Source organism: Sciurus carolinensis, chromosome 4 (assembly GCF_902686445.1).
Source record: "Sciurus carolinensis chromosome 4, mSciCar1.2, whole genome shotgun sequence".
Taxonomy (NCBI): domain Eukaryota; kingdom Metazoa; phylum Chordata; class Mammalia; order Rodentia; family Sciuridae; genus Sciurus; species Sciurus carolinensis.
The window spans coordinates 18,777,867-18,803,607 of NC_062216.1; the positions used below are offsets into that span (position 1 = coordinate 18,777,867).

Sequence of the window (25,741 nt, forward strand, 5' to 3'; positions counted from 1 at the left end):
GTGACTTGAAGCTGAGATGGGAGGATCCCAAGTTTAAGGCCAGTCTCAGAAATTTAGGAAGGCCCTAAGCAATTTAGTGAGAACCTGTCCTCAAAATAAAAATAAAAGAGCTGGGAACATACATAGCTCATTGGTGAAACATCCCTGGGTTAAAACCCCAGTTCAAAAAAGAAAATGTTAAAAAGGACCCAAACTTACAGTGGTTACAAAAATATACATATCCATAGTTCCCTAGAGTGTACTTACAGTGACACTTCACTGCAGTCCCTGAAATCTTTTCCCACTTGAATAGATTTAAGAGTCACAAACTCACTGGGATTCACAAACCAATAATGAGGAACCTACCACCTATGGAAAGTCTTCCTCACTCAGGTCTGCAAACTAGGAGAGAAGGGAACTGTGTGTCCATACTCAGCACGTATACCTCCTGCTTAGCAAAGGATCTGGTAAGAATGTTATGTGTGTTGATTCTGTGACTTATGGAGCAAAGATTAAACCAAAGCAAAGATTTACAGACTTATAAAGTACTTAGGGAAATCAACAATGTATTAAAACGAGAGCTCTAGATCTCTCATCTACTAAAATTAATAAACTCTTCTTAGCACCAATAGGGGAAGTAAAAAAAAAAAAATTGACAAACAATTTGTAGGATTTGAATTTACAAACCTTTCCTGCTGCTTGTCGATCACTTTTTAAAAATTACAGTCTCCTCATTAACTGGAGGTAGGTTACTCATAGATTCAATTATTACTGAAAACATAAAAAATTCAATATTTAATCAGAAGATAATGTAGACTTTTGGTGAGAATTTAAGCTTTAATAAGCTTTAATTCCAACATAATTTAAAATGAAACTTAAGGCAGGGGTAGCATATACCTTAGCAACTACTTCTCTCCAGTAAACAAATATAATGCAATAGCATAGGGAGCTAATCTGTAGATACTTTTGTTTAATATAAAAAGTTACAATTCCAAAACTAAAAATATAAGTATAATGAAAAATTTGAATAATTCAGAGTCAACAAATCCAAGTGTACATTTTCTCCAACAATTTTGCCAAAAATAGTATAATCACATGTAGTTACAAAAGAAATCAGTCTTGTTCCTCATTCTAGAATTCTTTCCTAAACAGCATTGATTATTTACTGATAAATTACAAAGTTAAATTAAATGCTTAACAAAACATCTTCCCATGAACAGATGAAATAAGAGCAAGAGTTCACAGTAATTTTTACCATCTCATTTAACTTCCCTTCTCAAAAAGCAAAAAAAAAAAAAAAAAAAGGCATTATCCCACTGGCATATTCTTTCTTACTTGTTGCTCTAATGTTTAAATAATTTATTTCATGTTTAATTTCTTTTTGCAGTGATACATCAGTTATTTAACATTTCTGACAGTAACACTCTCCACTTCCATCTAGATGGATGGATAATATCTAATCAGTCTCTATTTTTTAAATTAAAACAAAACAAACCAAAAAACTCAGTAAGGCTTTTAGAACTACACAGTATAATGTCAAATTCTTTCTTTTCATCTCCGGTCTTACTTGACTCAGATTATTTTTGCCTAATGTATTAATAGTTTTCTTTCTTTTAATTTGGCTAAAATAAAGTTAGATATTTTAGGCTTTTAAAACAGGGTGGTACAGAATAATAGTAGGCTGATTTTGATTCATTCTCTCTTTATTACCCAGTAAGTTGAAAATTTATTAGTATATTTCATGTGTTGATCACATTTATGTTACAAAGTATTATTCCATGTCTATCATATAGTTGACTTTTCCTTGAGGAACAACATTATGACCTATTATCTGTCTACAAACATCAAAACTAATAAATGCTCAACTCATACTATTAGAAAGTAATTATCTGTTTGATTTATCTATTTAGATTATTAAGAACCACAAGGTAAACTTAAAACTAGTACACATGATGACTTGGGAACAATGAATAGAGTTTTAGTAACCCAAATTTTAATTAATAAACTTAAAACTACAAAATTAATTTTTAAAACACTGATTGATATGTTAAAAAGGTCAAAAGATGGAGTCCTATTTCAACCAATGATTTAGACAACTGATCTTAAGAGCAAGTGACTTGAATTTTTCTGTGGCCCTTTAGATTCTCTAAACTAAGAGGGCTCTTGGGCTCTCTTCTCACAATTTAAAATCCTATGACTTTGTCAGCTCTGCATTCTATTCCCAATTTCATTATGAGTTAATGGTACCCACATGAACTTCAAGACTCTCATACGCCTTCCTCACAACTTTGAGCCAAACATATCTAAACCATCCAGTTCTCTTCATATTTCATGTCATTAATATCCATATTACATCACAACACTTTCCAATTTACATGCTGTATGGTAAAATTTTAAGGTGGTAGACAGAATGACTCCCCCCAAAGATATTCTCATGTTCTAATTCCCAAACCTATAAATACCCTCCTTCATTTGAACAGAGATTTTACAGATGGGATTAAATTTAAGAACCTTGAGAAGGGGGATATTGCCATGGATTACAAAGGTAGGCCTAATCCAAGGAGGTCCTTAAAAGAAGAGAACCTTCCCAGGGTATGGTCAGAAAGAGATGGAATAATGGACAAAGGGTCAAACAAAGACGCCACACCAATTGCTTTGAGGATGAAGGAAGATAGCCCATGATCTAAAAAATATAGGCTAAGTTTAAAAGCCAAAAGGAACAAGGAAATGGATTGTCCCCAAGAGTCTACAAAAAGCAGTTCAGCCCTGCTGGGCACCGAATTTTAGCCCAGTAAGAGATCCAAAGCCTCAAATAGATGTGTGGTCTACAAGAACTGAAAGATAAATCTGAGCTAGGCATAGCAGCAGATGCCTATTCTAGAAGCTGAGGCAGGAGGATCGCAAGCTCTAGGCCAGGCTCAGCAACTTAACTAGATCCTGTCTCAAGATAAAGGAATAAAAAGAGCTGGGAATGTAGCTCAGTGGTGGAGTTTGCATAGCAAGCTTCGGGGCCTGAGTTCAACCCCCAGTACTGCCAAAAACAGATATAATAACCATAATAAATATAAAATTTTGTGCTATTGTAAGTCACTACATTTGCAGTTATCTGTTATAGTGGCAATACAAAACTAAAAAATCAAAGATAATTCTGAAGACAGTATGTCAGTAAAATAATTATAAAATAATTATAAAACAAAAAAAGCTTGTTAGCCATGAAGACCTTAATTTAATTATTAGTGTAAGCTTGGGCACAAGTAACATTGTTAATAAAATTATTTACATACCTAATTGTTCAATTATACTTGAAACCATTCCAAGAGGCTTTAATTCAATATCTTCAGGAAGAATAATAGTCAGTTCTTCAACAGTAGGCAACTCCTATAATATTTAAAAAGAGCATTAATCTTACTCCAACTTCAACAACTTATAAAAGAAAAACATTTTCCATTTAAAATGTTATATACATTTCTGAAGATGTCACGTCAAGCACTTAAAACATCTCTTTGTGTTATCCTTTTTACTGGCTTCATGGACTTCTGATGGCACTTCTCCAATTTAAGTGACAAAAGAATCTCCACAGGTCTAATATACACCCTACATCTAATCTAGTTAGAGTACAGAAATAAATACCATTCCAGACTTTTCCAATCACACTTCAACAAGAGACACACAAACAAAGCTATTATTATTAATGAACCCTGAGATATTCCACTAGGAGAGAAATAACTCTACTAGCAATTGCAATTCCTCTAGAGAGTTCTCTGAGTGTCTTTTCAACTTGATTAATATCAACTGTGACTAAATAGCAGCCTACAATAGCAGCCTACAATCTTTTCTGGGGCTGTATGGAGAAGAGGTGATCATCTTGCCTCTTCGGGAAAAAAAAAGGCAATGAAACCTGTCAGTTAAACACAGAATTCTTGGAAACAGAATGTAGCCTGAGAGAGCTGTGAGGTTGGTATCGTCTGTAAATTAAAAAATAAATTCTTATTTTTAAAAATAAAATAAATTTTTAAAAAATTTCTCTTTTTTGACCAGCTAAAACTATCTCAGTTGCTATAGAAACTAAATATTGAATAGAGATGAAGTTGAAGAGAATCTAAGAAATAAAACTGCCACTAACCATTAAATTTAAAAAACAGAGTTTTTTATTCTTGACCTTTGCCAAATTATATTAACTCCTGGAATGAGGTTTTTTCCTAAAGAAGTTCTGAAAGTGCAAAGATCCTACCAATGGCATGTTAGGAGTTAGTCTGGGAGGACTTTTAGAGCAATGTTGAAAAAGATGGAAACCCTAAATAACACAAAGTGTACTGAAGATGAACTTACCAAGAGTGATCATATTCCCTTGTGGAAACTTTGAGACAAGTTTTCAAAAACACAACAACAAAATTTAACCAGATCTGAGAAATACACATCTGAAATATTTGCTTCTGGGCCATGCCATTTTTAAAATCAGGATCCTTTACAAAGAGTCACACTAATTTCTACAATGTAGAAGTCAAGTCAGTAACTTGCCCCTGTACAGTTAAGAGCCTGCCTGTGTTGAAGGAAATAATTTGTTTTAACCTGCAGGGAGAGAACAACCACTTGCCACTTTAACATATTTAAATATGGAAAGATTTTCTGGGCAAGATCCTTGTTTGAAAATGGTCTGTGTATGTATCAGACATGGAACAGCCTTCTTGAAGATATTTTCAGCTAAAGAAACCCCACACGTCTTGTTAAACTGACTGGAGAACTATACTGTTGGGGGACTACAGAGAGGATAGCTTCAATGATATTTTACAGGACAACTGTGATACTATAGTTCTGACAGTGACACCTCTTACAAGTGGCAAAAGACATTTAATAATTCTCATTATTTATTTATGGATTTTGACAAAAACCTATTGGTTAAATCAAGTCAGGTGTGTTCAGGCAGAAGGGTAGGGAAGACTCCAAGAGAAAGTGCTGTTACATGGTTTTTGAAAACTTCTGAACTGGCAGAGCATACCATATGCACAAAATCAATATTATTTCCAAATAAATAAGTGTTATTTAACCACAGAGAAGTTTCTAGGTTTTGAATTTTTATTACTAAGAATAAAGGCCCATGTAATACAATCTTTATGCTTTAATACAAATCTAAACTTTGCAACTGTTTTGGGTTGGTTTTTGCAGTTTAAATTATAAAAAGAAATACTGTTCCTGTTTGGGTTGTTTTTGTTTTTGCTTTTAAGAAAAACTCAAGTAGTACAGGAAGAATCAAAGTAAAAAGGATGAATTTCCCTACTTTATCCTTTTCATCTACCCAAATCCACCCCTTTGGACATCTACTATTATCAGTATGTGTATTTTTCAACTTTCAAATATATTTATTATGCAAACAAACCACATTTCTAAATTGAAAATGTTTTTAACTTAAAATATCCATATTGTAATGCAAGCTACCATTCTTACACCTATCATAACCTGCATATCTTTGTATACCAAAACATAAATATCTATATGATTTTAACACTGAACTTTACTGTGTAGTTGTACACTGATCACCTGACATAACATTTATTTGCCCTTCTAAAATTTTTCTCTTTGGAATCTCGGCTCAATGTTGAGAGAGTATACATCTATTCCTATTTAGCACAGTTTCTTTTAAAGCACTGAATTTTATCAATTGTCTTTTTATCGTTTGAGATCATTATAACATAATTTTCTGTAGGCTGAGCAGCTCAGTCTACAGGGTCTAATGAAGTCCTGATATTCTGTTCTAAGGAATACCTGCGTAAAGAAGAAAAAAAAAAAGATGTATAAAGACAGAATATTTGTGATGAGGCAGGGACAGCATTTGGCAGGCCCCATTATTCCTGTTGCTACCTTGTTTCTGATACTATGTATTAGAAGAATGAAGTTTTGGCCACAAAATAGGGAGGACTTCTCATTTCATGTAGAATCAAACTCAGAAAAAAAAAAAACAGACATAGACACTGCTCTCTGTGATCACCACCATACTTTCAATTCCAGTTGAGTAACCCAGAAGCCTGTAATAGGAATGTATATAGTTTCCTAAGCACTCCTAAACAAACCAGCAAAGGCATGGTAGCAGCCTACCTAGAAAAGTGCTAAGAATAAAATCTCCACTCCAAATACTCTGCAGAACACAAAAGATATATAATGAACTAAATATTGTACAAGAACCACATCAGAGATAAGTAAATGAAACCAGCTTTGTATAATACCAAGTTGTGAGCCTATTACAGAATTTGCTTGAAAGTCCTAGAAAGTCAAGCAGTACATATTTGCTTTGAAAATGGCAGATATTTGGGGGACTGAATTAAAGGAAGACAGATCTATTTGTTTACTTTAAATGAGCATACTAGGAGAGAACAACAAAGAGAGTAAAATATTCCAAACTCCATCAACAGGAATTCAACCAGGAGGTATGCTTTCAAGATGATTTTTGACAGATCCAAAGATACAAAACTTTAGAAGATGCAGAATGTTCAGATCTCTCTGCAAGATTCAAAGGGAAAGTTCCTTGGATTACCATATCAAATCTTGTGTCAACGCTTGGATGCTAAATGTCACCATCTTTTCCCTAACTTTAAATTTAAAGTAACTGGACAATCTCCAAGCCTAGTTACTCTTTACCAAATTATCCTGCTGCTTTTCTTTATCAAAACATCTTATTGTTTAAACATTTCATTTGTTACGTACTTAGTTGTCCATTTCCCTAACTAGACATAAATTCAACAATAACTAGGACCCAGTCAGTTGTACTTATTCTAATAGCACCAGGAAGATAGCTGGCGCATAGTAGTAGATATCCCTTATATATCGATTAAATGAACTGACCATATCAGACCAAGCTAATAAATTTCAGAAATCAGTCTTTTTCAGACTTTTAGAGAAAGAAATCAGAAAATAGAAATATAATTCAATACAGACTTTTCAAGGAATGAAAAAAGACCTGAACTCACCTTTTCAAAATAAAATTAAAAGGCAGGCATCCAGGGAAGATTAACTGCCTAGGATTGATGCACAGATACCTCCGGTTGGCAGTAGCAAACATTATTACAATTATTAGATTAACACATGCTCTCTGATAACACAGCAGCTTCCCCTGGTACAATAATAAGTAAATCTCTCAGCCACATAATCTCCTTTAAAGGAAATAAAAATCAATCACTTTGCTTCTCCATATGTCTGAAAAGGAGGTGTACATGTGACAGAGAAGAGAACCACAGATACCAATAATGAGAAATGGCCAGATCACATACTGAGGGACATTACCATTTTGACACTGCACCCAGGATTTAAAGAATCAGAATTAAGAGGGATACTGATATACTGAAAAATTTGAAGGCAGAGATGAAGAAGGAGGCCTGGGATAGAACACCTTCATTAGTTAATGAGCAAAAAACCAAGTATGTTCAAAATAAAAAGACAAGAAAAGTTGATTTAATGAAGGTTAGGGAGATTAAAGTATTAATGTAGATTACCCTACAACTCTTGTGAAAAGGATAAATGAATGGAAAAAGACACCTTTTATTTTACATATCCAATTCTAGACACTAACTACATTTGTAAATTTAATTAATTAAAATTCAGTCTCCAGTCACACTTGCCACATTTGAAGTGCTCACCAGAGCTGGTATTAATATAATAGAACATGGACATGGAACCATTCCATCACTGAAGATCTATAAGCACTGCTACACATTCTCACACATCAAGAGTCCATCATTACACAACATGTAAAGGCATCAACAGCATCAATGTACTTCCAGCCATTAATGCAGTTATAATTTTAAGATAACACTATAACATGTATCCTAAGTCTTAATACTAACCTAAATACTTCACTTGGGAAATAAAGATCTGAGATACATCTATAATATCTTGTTTCTGAAAATTAAAATACAACTACACTTGTTCTAAATGTGCATTATCTGCAACTAGAAATAAATGTTACACTATCATTTAAAATTAGTATTATAAGTGGTTCACTGGTTCAAAGTCAAAGAACAGAAAAAATTTTTTTCTGAACATAGTCACCCAATACTTCTTTATGTAATAACAAAAAAACAGTCATGGAAAAGAAGAAAAAATCTCATTAACATTGTCAGCAAAAAAAAAAAAAGGAAACATGGAAATAAAAATTGTCAGACATATCACAGCCCTCAGTAAATGAAATACCAAAATTCAACATACTAAAGAAATGCATAATGTATTTCCTAGTCAACAGACTTTTAAAGAGGTAATCTGATCCAAGTAAATAAATTTAAGAAAACTGATACATATATCCTTCATCTTGACAAAATAGGCTACATACTGTTATTCAAAAACTAAATAATGAGAAAGTTCAAATGACCAGAATCCAATGTTGCTATGAACACTGTTACTAAAACCATGAAAATCTGAAGTGTTGTTTGCTATGATGAATCTGCTTCTCCTCTCTGTGTCCTCAAGGAAAGTGATTTATTTTCTGGTACGTTTCCTTATCATGAAAATGAAGAAATTTAGCAGAAGTTCTAAACAGTACAAATGCTGATACCATTTTTAAAATGTTGAAGTGCAGGAATAGAAAGACAGTATAATTAATAAAAAAAATTATATGCCAGACTTGAACAAATAATACTATAATTCTGTGATAAGACACCATAACTATGGCATCAAAAAAAAAAAAAAAAAAAAAAAAAACTTAAGATCTTAGCCACAATTTTGGAACATACATGAAAGAGTAATCAAAGTCTGTGCTATAAAAATATGATTAATTCTCAACTCTAAATATTGTATGGGCTACAAGGTTACTCAGTTAAGTAAAATATTCAAATAAGTAGTATACAACATTAAAAATCCTCCTATTGAAAAGTGAATTACAGACATGCCAATCACAAAACAAGTATCTAAAACCTCCAGCACAAAAACAGGAGATACTATGTACAAAGAGGCATTCTGAGAAAATGACATTTATACTTTACAATTTGGTCTTGACTTCTCTAGCTCTTCTGAAGGCTTACCAACTGGGCACGGAAAAAAAAAAATCAGTAATTTGTTATCTTCTAAAGCAAAATATCTAAAGAACATGAATTAGGGTTTGTACTCATGAGAGCAGAATAAGGGCAGCACAGAGTGGTAGGAAAAGGAATCAAACATTCCAAATGGAAAATAATCCTTTTGGATATTCATTTGGGAAGAATTGAGAAAAGTGGGGAAGATGGAATAAAATTATCTAGCCACTTTTTCTCTTATTACCCAAGAATAGAGGACATGCACATGGCAGCCAATTACCTGATACTATTAGGTGAGCCTTCACTTTTCAGATATAGTTGGAAAGTAGGATCCCATCCCTGGAGTATTGAGATCCATGATTGGAATTTTTTTTTTTCCTATAGCTGGTAAGACACATTGGAAAAAAGAATGGAATTAGGTCTGTACACTTTGTGTCAAGTTGACCACATTTAATATATTTAATTACTAATTCTTCAACTTCTCCAGGGAAGAGTAAGTTTACAAGTCTCTATAGAATGCAGCTATTTCTGTAGCTATCACCAATAACATTAATTTGCCCTCATTTATTACCCTATTGTCTCTGACATTAAATGTAGATGGTCCATTAAATATTTTCACCTAAAACATTAAAATCATAATTCTCTGAAATGTCTTGTATTTTTCACTTTATGAACATGTTTCCATCCTGTTTTTCTAAAGTTAGTCATAGAAATGTTTATAAAAATATCTTCAAAAACGGACTCAAATAAAAAGCTAAAATAAAATTACAGTCCATTTCAATAAGGAAAAAAAAAATCCAACAGTAAATTTAACTCTAAGTATACCTTTTACATTAAGTGGGGAGTTTATATTTCATCAATTCTAAGACACTGATTTATATATCACTTAGAGAAATCACCTCCAAGTAACTGCAAAATGCCACATTCATTAGCCCAAATTTCTTAAAAGGTGAAAGGTGAAAAAAGTGCTTGGTTAGAACTGAAAATATTAGCTGCATGGAGATAAATGAATGAACAAATAAACATTCTCTGGGATCCTACGATGTTAAATGACATTAGGAATACAACTGTCATGTGACAAAACTGGTCTTTCCTTGGCAAGTTAACATGCTCTTTCACTGTCACCTTCCAACCAAAGCCTATCCATCTTCCAATCTCAGTTCAAGCCCTCATGCCTTAATCTCTGCAGTGCAAATCACTACCCCTTCCACTTGATCCTATGGTGTCTATTGTCCTTTTTGACATTATGCATTAACTCTGGTGTTACTTTTCTTTCAACTTAAATATGTATGCTCACCATCCAGTTACACACTCTTTTAAATGACATTTGTCTTTATCCTCTACGGCAAACAAGAGAACTCACGCATTAAAATCTACCAGAGAATGGAGGAATCTAAAATATGGAACGTTTCCATAGTAATAATTATATAATGTGGGGCAATCCAAGATGGCGGCCTAGAGGGAGACTGCACCCCCAGTCGCTCCAGAACCCAGGAGTTAAGAAGGGGAGGCATTGAGAGACTCGGACTGAAATAGAGCCATGGGTGAGTCTGCCCACTGGGTAAAGCTCGGCCTGGGTGGCAGGCCCAGATAGAGGTGGCTTATCGGAGCCGGGCAGGGCAGCTAGAGTCATCCACAGGCAGCCCTGCGCACTCCGGCGGTGGGCCCCGCCCACGCAGCCAGCTTCTCCAGGTTCTCGGAACGGAACTGGCCCGCTAGTGAGAGCCTTTCTGACCAGAACAAGCTCCGAGTCCCGGAGCCCCTACAGCGCAGCGTACTCCGGCAAAGAACCAGCGGAGAGCCTCGATCCGCAAGCAGCCTCTGGGATCAGGGCAGGGCAGCCAAAGACCTCTTCAGGCGGCTCTGCCCACTCAGGCTGCAGGCTCTCTTCACGGGGCAATCCAAGATGGCGGCCTAGAGGGAGACTGCAACCCAGTCGCTCCAGAACCCAGGAGTTAAGAAGGGAGGCATTGAGAGACTTGGACTGAAATACAGCCACGGGTGAGTCTGCCACTGAGTAAAGCTTGCCTGGGTGGCAGCCCAGATAGAGGTGGCTTATTGGAGCCGGGCAGGGCAGCTAGAGTCTTCCCAAGGTAGCCTTCCACACTCTGGCGGTGGGCTCCTCCCACACGGCCAGCTGCACGGTGCAGGCCCACAGTGAGAGCATTTCCGCACAGAGCCAGTTCCAAACCGTGGAACCAGTAGGGGGCTAGGAGCAGTTTTCTTCGGATGAGCTGCTTTATCAGATTCCTCCAAGACATCAGGCTACTGAAGGCTGGGAGGTGAAACACTGGAATCTACCGGGACACTATAAGCCAATAGCGGAAAACTGCAATATCTCAGGGTCCCACTGACAACTGACCAATATGAGAAAACAAGGGAAGAAAATGTCCCAAACAAACCTAGATACTACATCAATAAAACCCAATGACAGCACAGCAGAAGAAATGTCAGAAAGGGAGTTCAGAATGTACGTAATTAAAACGATCAGGGAAGCTAATGAGGAGATGAAAGAGCAAATGCAGGCATTGAAGGAGGAGATGAAAGAGCAAATGCAGGCATTAAATGATCGCACCAATCAACAGTTAAAAGACCAAATATGGGAAGCAAGAGATCATTTCAATAAAGAGTTAGAGATACTGAAAAAAAACCAAACTGAAATCCTTGAATGAAGGAAACAATAAACCAAGTTAAAAACTCCACAGAAAGCATAACCAATAGGATAGAACACTGGAAGACAGAACCTCAGACATTGAAGACAAATTATTTAATCTTGAAAGCAAAGTTGGCCACACAGAAAAGATGGTAAGAAATCATGAACAGAATCTACAAGAATTATGGATATCATGAAAAGGCCAATTTAAGAATTATTGGGATTGAGGAAGGCTTAGAGAACAAACCAAAGGAATGAACAATCTATTCAATGAATTAATATCAGAAAATTTCCCAAATCTGAAGAATGAAATGGAAAACCAAGTACAAGAGGCTTATAGAACTCCAAACATACAAAATTACAACAGAACCCACACCAAGGACATTATTATGAAAATACCTAACATACAAATAAAGACAGAATTTTAAGGCCGCGAGAGAAAAGAATCAACATTACATTCAGAGGGAAACCAATAAGAATATCAGCAGATTTTCAATCCAGACCCTAAAAGCTAGAAGGGCCTGGAACAACATATACCAAGCCCTGAAAGAAAACGGATGCCCAACCAAGAATCTTATACCCAGCAAAACTTACCTTCAAATTTGACGATGAAATAAGATCCTCCATGATAAACAAAAGCTAAAGGAATTTACAAAAAGAAAGCCAGCATTACAGAATATTCTCAGCAAATATTCCATGAGGAAGAGATGAAAAACATGATGCAAATCAACAACAGGAGGCGCTAGCCTAAAGGAATAGCCAATAAAGGAGAAACCAAATCATGTCAAAAACAAATATGAGTCAATGACTGGGAATACAAATCATATCACAATAATAACCCTGAATGTTAATGGCCTGAATTCATCAATCAAAAGACACAGACTGGCAGATTGGATTGAAAAGAAAAATCCAACAATATGCTGCCTGCAAGAGACTCATCTCATAGAAAGAGACACCCATAGACTAAAGGTGAAAGGAGGGGGAAAAACATACCATGCACACGGACACAGCAAAAAAGCTGGAGTATCCATCCTCATCTCAGATAATGTGGACTTCGAACCAAAACTAGTCAAAAGGGATAAAGAAGGACATTACATGCTGCTTAAGGGAAGCATAAATCAGCAAGACATTACAATCATAAATATCTATGCCCTGAACATTGGCTCATCCACATACGTCAAACAAATCCTTCTCAATTCCAGAAATCAAATAGACCACAACACAATAATACTAGGCGATTTTAACACACCTCTCTCACCACTGGATAGATCGTCCAAACAAAAATTGAATAAAGAAACTATAGATCTCAACAACACAATCAGCAATTTAGACTTAACAGACATATATAGAATATACCATCCAACAAAGAACGAATACACTTTCTTCTCAGCAGCACATGGATCCTTCTCTAAATAGACCATATTTTATGCCACAAAGCTACTATTAGCAAATACAAGAAGATAGAGATACTACCTTGTACTCTATCAGATCATAATGGATTGAAATTAGAAATAAATGACAGAATAAAAACCAGAAACTTCTCCAATACCTGGAGACTAATAATACAGTATTATATGATGAATGGATAACAGAAGACATCAGGAGGGAAATAAAAAAATTCTTAGAAGTAACGAGAACAAAGACACATCATATCAAAATCTCTGGGACACTATGAAAGCAGTACTTAGAGGAAGATTTATTTCATGGGGTGCATTCAAAAAAAGAAGTAGAAATCAACAAATAAATGACTTAACACTACAGCTCAAAGCACTAGAAAAAGAAGAGCAGACCAATACCAAAAGTAGTAGAAGACAGGAATAGTTAAAATCAGAGCCGAAATCAACGAAATCGAAACAAAAGAAACAATCGGAAAAATTAACAAAATAAATAGTTGGTTCTTTGAAAAAATAAATAAATTGATAAACCCTTAGCCACACTAACAAAGAGAAAGAGGGAGAAAACTCAAATTACTAAAATTCGGAATGAACAAGGAAACATCACAACAGACACGAGTGAAATACAAAACATAATTAGAAGCTATTTTGAAAATCTATACTCCAACAAAACAGAAAAACCTCGAAGACATCAACAAATTTCTAGAGACATATGAACTACCTAAACTGAACGAGGAGAACATACACAACTTAAATAAACCAATTTCAAGCAATGAAATAGAAGAGGTCATCAAAAGCCTACCAACAAAGAAAAGTCCAGGACCAGATGGGTTCTCAGCCGAGTTCTACAAACCTTTAAAGAAGAGCTCATTCCAATACTCCTCAAACTATTCCATGAAATAGAAGAGGGGTAACTCTCCCAAACTCGTTCTATGAAGCCAATATCACCCTGATACCTAAACCAGACAGACACACATCGAGGAAAGAAATTTCAGACCAATATCCTTAATGAACATCGATGCAAAAATTCTCAACAAAATTTTAGCAAAGCGCATACAAATATATATTAAAAAGATAGTGCACCACGATCAAGTGGGTTTTATCCCAGGGATGCAAGGTTGGTTCAACATTCGGAAATCAATAAATGTCATTCACCATATCAACAGACTTTAAGTTAAGAATCACATGATTATTTCAATAGATGCAGAAAAAAGCATTTGATAAAATACAGCATCCCTTCATGCTCAAAACACTAGAAAAATTGGGGTAGTGGGAACATTCCTAAACATTATAAAGGCAATCGACGCTAAGCCCATGGCTAATATCATTCTAAATGGTGAAAAACTGAAAGCGTTCCCCCTAAAAACTGGAACAAGGCAGGGATGCCCTCTTTCACCGCTTCTATTCAACATCGTCCTTGAGACTCTAGCCAGAGCAATCAGACAAACCAAAGAAATTTAAGGGATACGAATAGGAAAAGAAGAACTCAAACTATCCCTGTTCGCTGATGACATGATTATATATTTAGAGGAACCTGGAAATTCCACCAGAAAACTTTTAGAACTCATAAGTGAATTCAGTAAAGTAGCAGGTTACAAGATCAATGCTCATAAATCCATGCATTTTTATACATAAGTGATGAATCTTCAGAAAGAGAAATTAGGAAAACTACCCCCATTCACAATAGCATCGAAAAAAATAAAATACTTGGGAATCAATCTCACAAAAGAGGTGAAAGACCTCTACAATGAGAACTACAGAACACTAAAGAAAGAAATTAAAGAACACCTTAGAAGATGGAAAGATCTCCCATGTTCCTGGATAGGCAGAATTAATATCGTCAAAAATGGCCATACTACCTAAAGTGCTATACAGATTCAATGCAATTCCAATAAAATCCCAATGATGTACCTTGCAGAAATAGAGCAAGCAATTATGAAATTCATCTGGAAGAATAAACAACCTAGAATAGCTAAAGCAATCCTCAGTAGCAAGAGCGAAGCAGGGGGTATTGCAATACCAGATCTTCAACTCTACTACAAAGCAATAGTAACAAAAACGGCATGGTATTGGTACCAAAATAGACAGGTAGTATCGCGCTCCCTCTGGCCGCAGAGAGAGACACGACAAATGTCTGAAGCTTTGGAAGTTTATTATGCACAGTCCCTCTCCTACACTTCTCTTACTCCCAGCTTCCGCGCACATCCCAGCTTCTCTTCTCTCAGCTTCTTCTTACTCCCAGCTTCCGCGCACTCCCAGCTTCCAGCTCAGCTTCAGCCTCCGCCCCCGCCGCTTCTTCCGCTTCTGCCTCTTTACTCTCCCACCCACCAGGCTTATATATACTTCAACCAATCAGGGGAGAGTACACGAGGTAAACGCGGACAGCTGCAAGCATAGGATAGGTACACGAGGGGGGCATGCTCTAGTTACATCGTTAACTAGCCAATCATTGGAATTCGCTGGTTGTTTACTGTATAGCTGGCCGCTTTTGGCTCAGCGTCAGGCGCCATCTTGACCATGCCCAAGGCTGGGGGTCCTGGAAACCCCGACAGATCCCCCTTCTTTACTATTAAACTAAGGCTCGGGACCGTGTCTGTCTTAGGCTGAGTGGTCAGCATATGTCCTTACCCGTCATCAGAGCCTGCAGAGCATGCTGCAGCTCCTGTCTTAGGTTGGTACACAGCCACCTCCTTCATTACCCGTCTTTGACTACCGGTCCAGCATCAAGAGCCATACTAATGGGGGGCTGTCGGCCTTTAGGGCGGTCATGGCCTGATGAAAGATAATTTGATCTCTCTATTGGCTAGCTCGTAGATGCATGCCAAAACGAATGAAGAGAAGGAGGGCCAAGGCAGAGGAGTACCACCATAGCTCCTAAGCCTGCCCGCTGTTTGACAAATCTATAAACAGAAGAAAAACCATATAGCCATATTAAATACAGAAACAGTATACATCCCAGTAGAGTTACAATACGGGCAACACAAAACAGCTCTCAGGGAATAAACGCATCCCAGTCCCAAAAGTTCTTGCAAGGTATTCACTTGTTCTTATAGTGAGTCCACTTCTGATAGAGTCTCTATGGTCTGTAAGGCTGCAGCTGTATCTTCGACCAAATGATCGTTGTTATGGTTGTGTCAATGCTGCTACTGCAAGGACTGTGATGACAATGATCACGGCTGTTGCAATGTCAAAGCCTCTCCTGCTTCTCGACAATAGCACTGGCAATTCTACATCTGCAACAGAAACTAGGACTGGTAGGAAGATAGAAATGTGCAAATTGCACGGGTGGCAAAAGAACCATTCCAGTATTGTGAGAGATAGCACACGGTTAGTGAACAGTTAAGAGGTGTTATTAGAAATGTTAGTTGGTAGAAACATAAAAGGGAGGAAATACACAAGTTGACGTGGGAGGAAAAGCAATATTACAGCTAGGGTCAGCAGAACGAGTTGCTCTACTCTGGGTCTGATTTGTAGTATGATTCCAACGGCAAAGTGCAGAAATTCCTCCTGTTAAAGCAAAGAAAGACTAGAGATATCCTTGTCACCAAAAACAGCACGACCTGAAAAATCATCAGTAGAATTGACAGGCTTGTAGAGGAATTGGTGAAAAGCAAGAAAGGAAGGATAAAAAATGTGTTAGTTAGAAGTGAAAAATATGGCCAGGCTAACAATGGCCCATAGGTTCCGGGTTTGCCTTTCCGTCTGAGTTTTTGTTATTGGAGGAAGGCTCAGACTCGCCATTGCGAGGAGGAGCAGCATCACTTGCATGCTGTAAAACTCTGATTAGCCTTTCTGGAATCCAGACTGGAGTCTGTTGATCCTGTGGGAAAATACAAACAGACCCTCGGACCCAACGAAGGACTGGATCCGGTCCTTTCCAACAACCTGTCAGGATATCTTTCCATTTTGCCCATACTTGAGGAGTATTATGGGGATTATAATGTCGATCAGCTGCAGAATAGCCGTCCCTATCCAGAGTTAAGAAATTTAGAATGAAAAGAACTAAATTAAGTTTATCTTTAGGAGACTTGTAGGAGGCTCCTATTCCCCCTTTTTGTTTATTTAGACAATTTTTTAAAGTAAGATGTGCTCTTTCTACAATGCCCTGTCCTTGAGGATTATAGGGGATGCCAGTGACTGATTGGATGTTAAATGTTTGTAAAAACAACTGGAAGCTTTTGGAAGTATAAGCAGGACCATTATCTGTTTTAATAACTTTAGGTATGCCCCAGCCAGCAAATGCTTGTAGGCAGTGTTGAATGACATCTTTTACCTTTTCTCCAGAATGAGCAGAAGCCATAATGACCCCTGAAGCAGTGTCTACTGACACATGTATTTACTTAACAGTACCAAATTCAGAAATATGGGTTACATCCATCTGCCAAATATGACCAGGCAGCAATCCCCTGGGGTTAACTCCAAAGGATTGTACTGGGATTAAAGGAGCACAATGTTGACAATTTTTTACTATTTGTCGAGCCATACATTTAGATATAGGAAATTTTCTGCTCAAAGTAGTGGAATTTACATGGAATTTTTCATGAAAGAGTTTTGCTTGTTCCTCTATGGAAAAAACAAAGATCGATTTGGTGGCCATATCTACCAAGTCATTAGCATTGGCCAAAGGTCCTGGTAAATTAGAATGAGCTCTAATATGTCCTACATAGAATAGATGTTTATGCTGTAGGATAAGGTTTTGTAGCGTAGTAAAATAAGAAGCTACCGTGGACATGGAAGAAATATGAGGTACCGTTTCAAGAACCTGTAAAGCGTTAACGATATATAAGCTATCAGATAGAAGATTGAATGGCTGATTATCTGCTAATTTAAAGGCTAATATTACAGCTGCAAGTTCAGTAACCTGTGCGGAGTTGGGTGGAACTATTATGGTGTGAAGTTGTTTACTGATAAGTACTGCACCTACTCCATTTTTGGAGCCATCAGTAAAAATGGTTACACAGTCTTTAAGAGGCTGGACACTAGTCACTTTTGGAAAAACTATGGGAGTATTTTTACAGAATTGAATCCAGGGATGTTGGGGATAATGGTTATCGAACTGAGCTGAAGTGGAACAATATAATACTGACCAATCATCATCATTATTAATTAGCCATTTAATTTGCTGAGTGGAATAAGGAGTTATAATAATAGACGGATGGATTCCAAAAACAGTAATGCATGATTCTATTCCCTTGAATATTACCTGAGCAATAGCTTGGGGATATGATTGCAATGTTTTAGCCGGAGAGCTAGGGAGATTTATACTTTGCAGAGGTCCTCCTTGCCAAACTATGCCAAAAGGGGTATGCTTCTCTGAGATTATGATTAAACTTAATGGTTGAGTAGGATCACAACGATCAACGTAACACTGCTGAAGTCTATTCTCTACTAGCTGTAAGGATATCCGTGCTTCGGGAGTAAGTTTCCTAGGGGAATTCAAGTCAGGATTACCTTTTAATATATCGAATAAAGGTTTTAATTCCCCTGTGGATAATTTTAAATAGGATCTGATCCAGTTAATGTCACCTAAGAGTTTCTGAAAATCGTTCAAGGTATTCAATTGATCTGTCCTGATGGTCAACCTTGTTGGTCTGACTGTAGTAGCAGTGAGCCTTGTACCCAGATATTCTTGGATCTCCTCTAATTGTAATTTTTCAGGAGCTATCGTTAGTCCTCTCTTTTCTAATGTTTGAGTGATAAATTGTAATGCTTCTAACAAAACTTCTTTTTCTGGATGGCAAATAAGTATGTCATCCATATAATGATAAATCAACAATCTCTTAAACTTTTGTCTAGTAGTTGTTAACGCTTTATCTACGTATATTTGACATATAGTAGGACTGTTAGCCATACCTTGAGGCAACACGGTCCATTCGAATCTCTGGTCAGGCTGAGTGTGATTAAGAGAGGGCAAAGTAAAAGCAAATCTCCAACAATCATTTTTGTGTAAGGGTATAGAGAAAAAGCAATCTTTTAAATCCAGAATAATAGTAGGCCAATTTTTTGGTAGTGCAGTGACAAGAGGGAGTCCACATTGGATGGGTCCCGTAGGGTACATTTGTTCGTTTATGGCTCTTAAATCATGTAATAACCTCCATTTTCCTGATTTTTTCTTTGTTAAGAATATTGGAGTATTCCAAGGGGAGGTAGAATGTTGTAAATGACCTGCTTGTACCTGCTCTTGTACTAACTTATGAGCTGCCTCTAGCTTCTCTTTTGTTAGGGGCCACTGTGGAATCCAGCGAGGCTTATCATCTTTCCATATTATAGGGATTGATGGTTTATCAGTGGCCCCTAGGAAAAACCCAATCCATGAGAATCATTTTTTGGTGGAAGAAAAGGCAGTGGTTGGGTAGATCCTTGACTATGTTTTCCTAATCCTTTTTTATCATCATAGTTCATATTTTGTAACATATTTCTTACAGGAGTCCCTTGGTAAGTCTGATCAGTGGTGAGTTTCATATCCATTTGCTGCAGGACGTCTCGTCCCCATAGGCTAATAGGAACATTACAGACATATGGCTGAAATATTCCTGTGTGTCCCTCTGTATCTTTCCACGATAATGAGGAAGCACTTTGATTGGGGCTTTCTGCTACTCCTAAGCCTCTCAAGCTCTGAGCTGCTGTGATCAATGGCCAGTGCTTTGGCCAGACCATTGCGCTAATAATACTTTTGTCTGCTCCCGTATCTAATAAACCTGTAAATTCCATATTTCCCACTTTTAATTTTAGGAGGGGCCTCTGTCCCATATCCATAGTAAGGTTTATTAAAGTGGTTCCTGTTGATCCAAAACCTCCTTGTCTTTTATTTGTATTTTTACTGGGCCACAAAGAATGTCGACTGGGCAATATAAGCATTTGTGCAATGCGATCCCCTGGAGAGATGACCGTAATTCCTTTTGGTGAAGAGACCAAGGCTTTTATTTGTCCAGTGAAATCAGGATCAATAACCCCTGGGTGTACTATAAGTCCTTTTAGTGTTGAGGAACCTCTACCTAGTAATAGTCCTACACTGTTCTGTGGGATTTTTTCATGCCAATCAGTATCAATCATCTGCACCCCCATATCTGGGGTTAGTACGAGTCTGGAGGTGGCACAGATGTCCAATCCGGCACTTCCTGAGGTGGCTCTGCGCTCCCCTTCTCTGTGGGAGGATACCACCGTCGGGGAACTTGTTGAATTACCCCGTATATTTGTTGCGGGCCCTGGGGAGGGCCCTGTCTCCCGTTTTTTTGAAGTTTAGGATTCAACCCTAGGAAATTATCCTCCCTATCTCTAATAGGCTGACAGGCACTATTCCAATGACTTCCTCTTCTGCATCTTGGACATAGCCCAGGTCCGGTTCCCAGGTTATTCTTTGTATAGATGTTCCCACCCCGGGCAAAGGGTGGCCTTTTGTTTGGACAAGTGGCTTTTAGATGTCCCTTCTGTCCGCACACAAAACATGATCCTAAAGGCTCTTTATTAGTTCTTGAAGGGAACCTCCCCTGGGCTTGTGCAAGTGCAGCAGACAACAAGGTGGTTTGCCTGTCTATGGCTGCTACAAAGGCACTGCTCTGCGCCGAAGTATCATTTACATCTCTACACACTTTTAAGTAGGCGGACAAGTCTTTGTTTCTCCATGGTCTTATGGCCTCCCTACACCACCTGTTAGCTTGTTCGTAAGCCAACTGTTTTACTAGGGGCATGGCTTACTCTGCATCTCCGAAGATGCGTGATGCTGTTTGAATTAGCCTATCGACAAAATCCGCATAGGGCTCACTATTCCCTTGAGTTACCTTTGACAACTGGCCCTGCAAATCTCCTGCTCCTTGTAATGTTTTCCAGGCCTTGGTTGCAGCCATGGCAATTTGCGCATAGACTGCTGGATGATAATTAAGCTGTGCCTGAAGGGTTTCATAAGGTCCTACGCCCATAAGCATGTCCCTATCGACTTGGGGATTCCCCGCTGCTGCATTTCGGCGGGCGGTATCCATAGATATTTCTTGCCATGATGTTTTCCACATAAGGTACTGTCCCCCAGACAGAGCGGCCCTAGCAAGAGTAGTCCAGTCCTGGGGCACTAAGTTTAATGATGTCAAGGTATCTACTAAGGCTATAGTAAAAGCTGACTGAGGACCATATGTGCTAACTGCTTCTTTTAACTGTTTCACTATTTTAAAGTCTAAGGGTTGGTGGAATCTTTGATTTTGAGCATCCTCAAAAACAGGATACGCTACAGATCCAAGATGACTCCATTCTGAGCGTAACCCGAAACCGGACGCTTCATGAGGGGGTTCCCTATTTATGGGAGGTGCACTAGGCAACACGGGCACTAGAGGGGGCTTTTTATCTAGTCTTAATCTTTGTACTCTTTTTTCCAGTTCCTCCCCTGATAATTCCCCTTCCGATAGTTCCTCATCTGAGTTAGTTCCTTTTTCTGAATTTTGAGAAAGATATGAGCGTTCCTCTTTTATTTCTTCCAAAACCTGTCTTCCCTCAGCTAAAGGCTCGGTGAGTGAAGGTTTTTTGTTTTTATCTTGCAGACAGGATTTAATAAGAGACCAAATAGCCATAGTGCCTACTGGCAAAGGATTTTGCCTATCCGCTATACGAAGGTCTTTCCCCAGCTGTTCCCACTGTAGGGTATTCAAAAGGCCCTCATCCAAAAACCAAGGGGAAATCCTTTCCACAGTATCAAGAAATACTTTAGCTGTTTTTTCCTTTAATGGCGCCCCATGGTTTTTTAATAACTCCCTGAGGGGTTGCTGCATTCTGAATTTAGACGTTTCAGACCCCATTGTTACTAATTTGAATAGCTTTAATTATGGCAGTTACAAAATCAAACAGTGGCCTAGCTGCCAGGAGCAACGAGATTACTGAAAGGAAAACTATCAAGTGTGCATTAGAATTTTTATAGCGGCTTTTCACGTACTACCTACACCCTAATTGGACCGCTTCAAACGTGTTTCTACTTTCACTTTAATTAGACCGCGTTCCACGCGTCAGGACCGCTGATGGCGTATCCCGATACCTTTTAACCCGCGTTCCACGCGTCAGGACCGCTGATGGCGTATCCCGATACCTTTTGACGCGCGTTCTACGCGTCAGGATCCCGATACCTTTTAACCCGCGTTCTACGCGTCAGGACCGCTGATGGCGCGTCCCGATACCTTTCAACCGGACCGCACTCTGCGTGTCCCCAGGACTGCCGATAGCGTATCCTGATACCCTTTAACTTTTTTATAACCGGTTTAACTTGTATACAAAAAAAAAATTTTTCAAATATCTTACCTTGTTTTCTTTTATAAGGCCTTCATCTTCCCTTCATGTCCCGGGTTTCGGCACCAGTTATCGCGCTCCCTCTGCCCGCAGAGAGAGACACGACAAACGTCTGAAGCTTTGGAAGTTTATTATGTACAGTCCCTCTCCTACACTTCCCTTACTCCTAGCTTCCGCGCACTCCCAGCTTCTCTTCTCTCAGCTTCTCCCAGCTTCCGCCTCAGCTTCAGCCTTCGCCTCTTCTTCCGCTTCTGCCTCTCTACTCTCCCACCCACCAGGCTTATATATACTTCAACCAATCAGGGGAGAGTACACGAGGTAAACGGGGACAGCTGCAAGCATAGGATAGGTACACGAGGGGGGCATGCTCTAGTCACATCGTTAACTAGCCAATCATTGGAATTCGCTGGTTGTTTACTGTATAGCTGGCCGCTTTTGGCTCAGCGTCAGGCGCCATCTTGACCATGCCCAAGGCTGGGGGTCCTGGAAACCCCGACAAGGTAGATCAATGGTACAGAATAGAGGACATGGACACAAACCCAAATAAATACAATTTTCTCATACTAGACAAAGGTTCCAACAATATGCAATGGAGAAAAGATAGCCTCTTCAACAAATGGTGCTGGGAAAACTGGAAAACCATATGCAATAGAATGAAATTAAACCCCTATCTCTCACCCTACACAAAACTCAACTCAAAATGGATCAAGGACCTTGGAATCAGACCAGAGACCCTGCGTCTTATAGAAGAAAAAGTAGGTCCAAATCTTCAACTCGTTGGCTTAGGATCAGACTTCCTTAACAGGACTCCCATAGCACAAGAAATAAAAGCAAGAATCAACAACTGGGATAGATTCAAACTAAAAAGCTTTCTCTCAGCAAAGGAAACTATCAGAAATGTGAAGAGAGAGCCTACAGAATGGGAGAATATCTTTGCCAACCATACCTCAGATAGAGCGCTAATTTCCAGAATCTATAAAGAACTCAAAAAACTCTACACGAAGAATACAAATAATCCAATCAACAAATGGGCTAAGGAAATGAATAGACACTTCACAGAAGAAGATGTACAAGTAATCACCAGATATATGAAAAAATGTTCAACATCCCTAGTAATAAGGGAAATGCAAATCAAAACTACCCTAAGATTTCATCTCACCCCAATTAGAATGGCGATTATCAAGAATACAAGCAACAATAGGTGTTGGCGAGGATGTGGTGAAAAAGGAACACTCATACATTGCTGGTGGGGTTGCAAATTAGTGCAGCCACTCTGGAAAGCAGTGTGGAGATTCCTCAGAAAGCTTGGAATGGAAACACCATTTGACCCAGCTATCCCACTCCTTGGCCTATACCCAAAGGACTTAAATCAGCATACTACAGAGATACAGCCACATCAATGTTCATTGCTGCTCAATTCACCATAGCCAGATTGTGGAACCAACCTAGATGCCCTTCAGTTGATGAATGAATAAAGAAACTGTGGCATATTTATACAATGGAATATTACTCCGCAATGAAGAATGATAAAATTATGGCATTTGTAGGCAAATGGTCGAAATTGGAGAATATCATGCTAAGTGAGATAAGCCAATCTCAAAAAACTAAAGGACGAATGATCTCGCTGATAAGCGGATGAGGACATATAATGGGGGGTGGGACGGGCTAGCATTAGGTTTAGGGTTAGGTTTAGGGTTAGGCTAAGGAGAGCGGTAAGAATGAAGGAAAGAAGGACTGTGTAGAGGGAAAAGAGGGGTGGGAGGGGTGGGGGGAGGGGAAAAATAAAATAAACATCATTACCCTATGTAAACGTAAAAAAAATAAAAAAATAAATAAATAAATAAAAGAAGAAACCTAAATTTGAAAAAAAAATAAAATAAAATAATTATATAATGTGTATACACAAGACATATATGGACACTCTACTGAATAAAACAGTACTTATTTGAAAGTTAAAGAGATCATCCATGTTTCACATAAACTTTTTAGAAAGTGTTGTACAATGAAGAACAAAATTTTATTTTTTAAAATATATGAGTAGGGCTGGGGAGATAGCTCAGTTGGTAGAGTGCTTGCCTTGCAAGCATAAGGCCCTGGGTTTGATCCCCAGCACGGCAAAAAAAAAAAAAAAAAAAAAAAAAAATGAGTAATGAAGAGCACAAAGTATCAATGAAAAAACAATCTCAAATATATATGCCATTGTCTAAATATCAGGCATTTGAGAAGAATGTTAACAGTACCAACACATTCTAGGATAGACTGTAAATTCCAAATTTACTTGTAGTCACAAAAAGCTTAAATTGAAAGAAGCTTGCATTTAGAACAAACCTTAGAAAAAAGATATCTGTTCTTGAAAACAACACATTCAATCAATGTTAGATGCAAGCCAGGAGGCACACACCTGTAATCCCAGCAGCTCAGGAGGCTGAGACAGAAGGATTGAGTTTCAAAGCCAGATTCAGCAAGAGTGAGGCAGTAAGCAACTCAGTGAGATCCTGTCTCTAAAAAAAATACAAAACAGGGCTGGGGATGTGGTTCAGTGGTTAAGTGCCCCTGAGGTCAATCCCCAGTATCGCCCCACAAAAAAATTAGGTGCAGAGCAAAGTAAAATACAATTTCACAGCACTAGGAGATCAAGTAGATATGAAATATTTCAACGAAACTTGTAACCACGTGAGGTGACCCAAGATATTTCCTAATGCCCATTATCAGGATGTTTTAGAATGTATATCTATGCTGTATCATGGGCAAGAGAATATATTACATAACTCTAATATATAAAGTATACTTCTTGTTTAACAGGTAATCCATAAATTATGAAAATAAAATTTCTCACAAATTACTTCCAGAATTAAATTTTTCATTATCCTATATTATATATATAAATACGCATTATTATCCTTTTTTTTATTCCCGTAAGCATGGCAGTCATAATTTTAAAATAGTAGGTAAAGTCTTTCAAGTTTTCAGAAAAGAAAACAATAGACATGATTTATAAAATTCACTTCTGGTTAAGACTTAGGAATATCACAAGCACAAATGCTTTTATGATTCAAAATTTTCAGTTACATTTGATATATTTGAATGAAGAATTCAGGGCATAAACTGCTGATAAAAACTTTAAAAAGAACCTAATTTTTAAATTCATTAAACACTGAATAAATTCTATATAATCTAATGTAAGTCCAAAGCTGTAATATGTGTTGCCTTACGTGTTATACTGCAGGTTATCCATAAACCTCAGTACTAAAGAAAAGTTTATGATTAAAAGAACAATTCCACTTGGTTAAATCTAACACCACATTATATAAATGAAGAGAGTAAATTAAGACTCCTTTTTCAATGCCTTTGTGACTCACTAATTCCTCTTCCCCCCCCCATTCCCCTCACCACCTCCTCTTTTTTTTTTTTCTTTTTTTCTTTTAATTGAGTTACAATCAGATCTTCTTGAGAAGACAATA

The 25,741-nt window shown here is 37.8% G+C and overlaps 1 protein-coding gene across 1 annotated transcript in view; it reads right to left on the bottom strand.

Moving 5' to 3' along the window:
- Naf1 (nuclear assembly factor 1 ribonucleoprotein) overlaps positions 1-25,741 on the bottom strand; it is a 54,082-nt gene that overhangs the window by 17,501 nt on the left and 10,840 nt on the right. Inside the window, 3 exon segments of the mRNA XM_047551414.1 lie at positions 667-693; positions 695-750; positions 3,264-3,357. Of these exon segments, the coding sequence (XP_047407370.1) occupies positions 667-693; positions 695-750; positions 3,264-3,357 (177 nt within the window).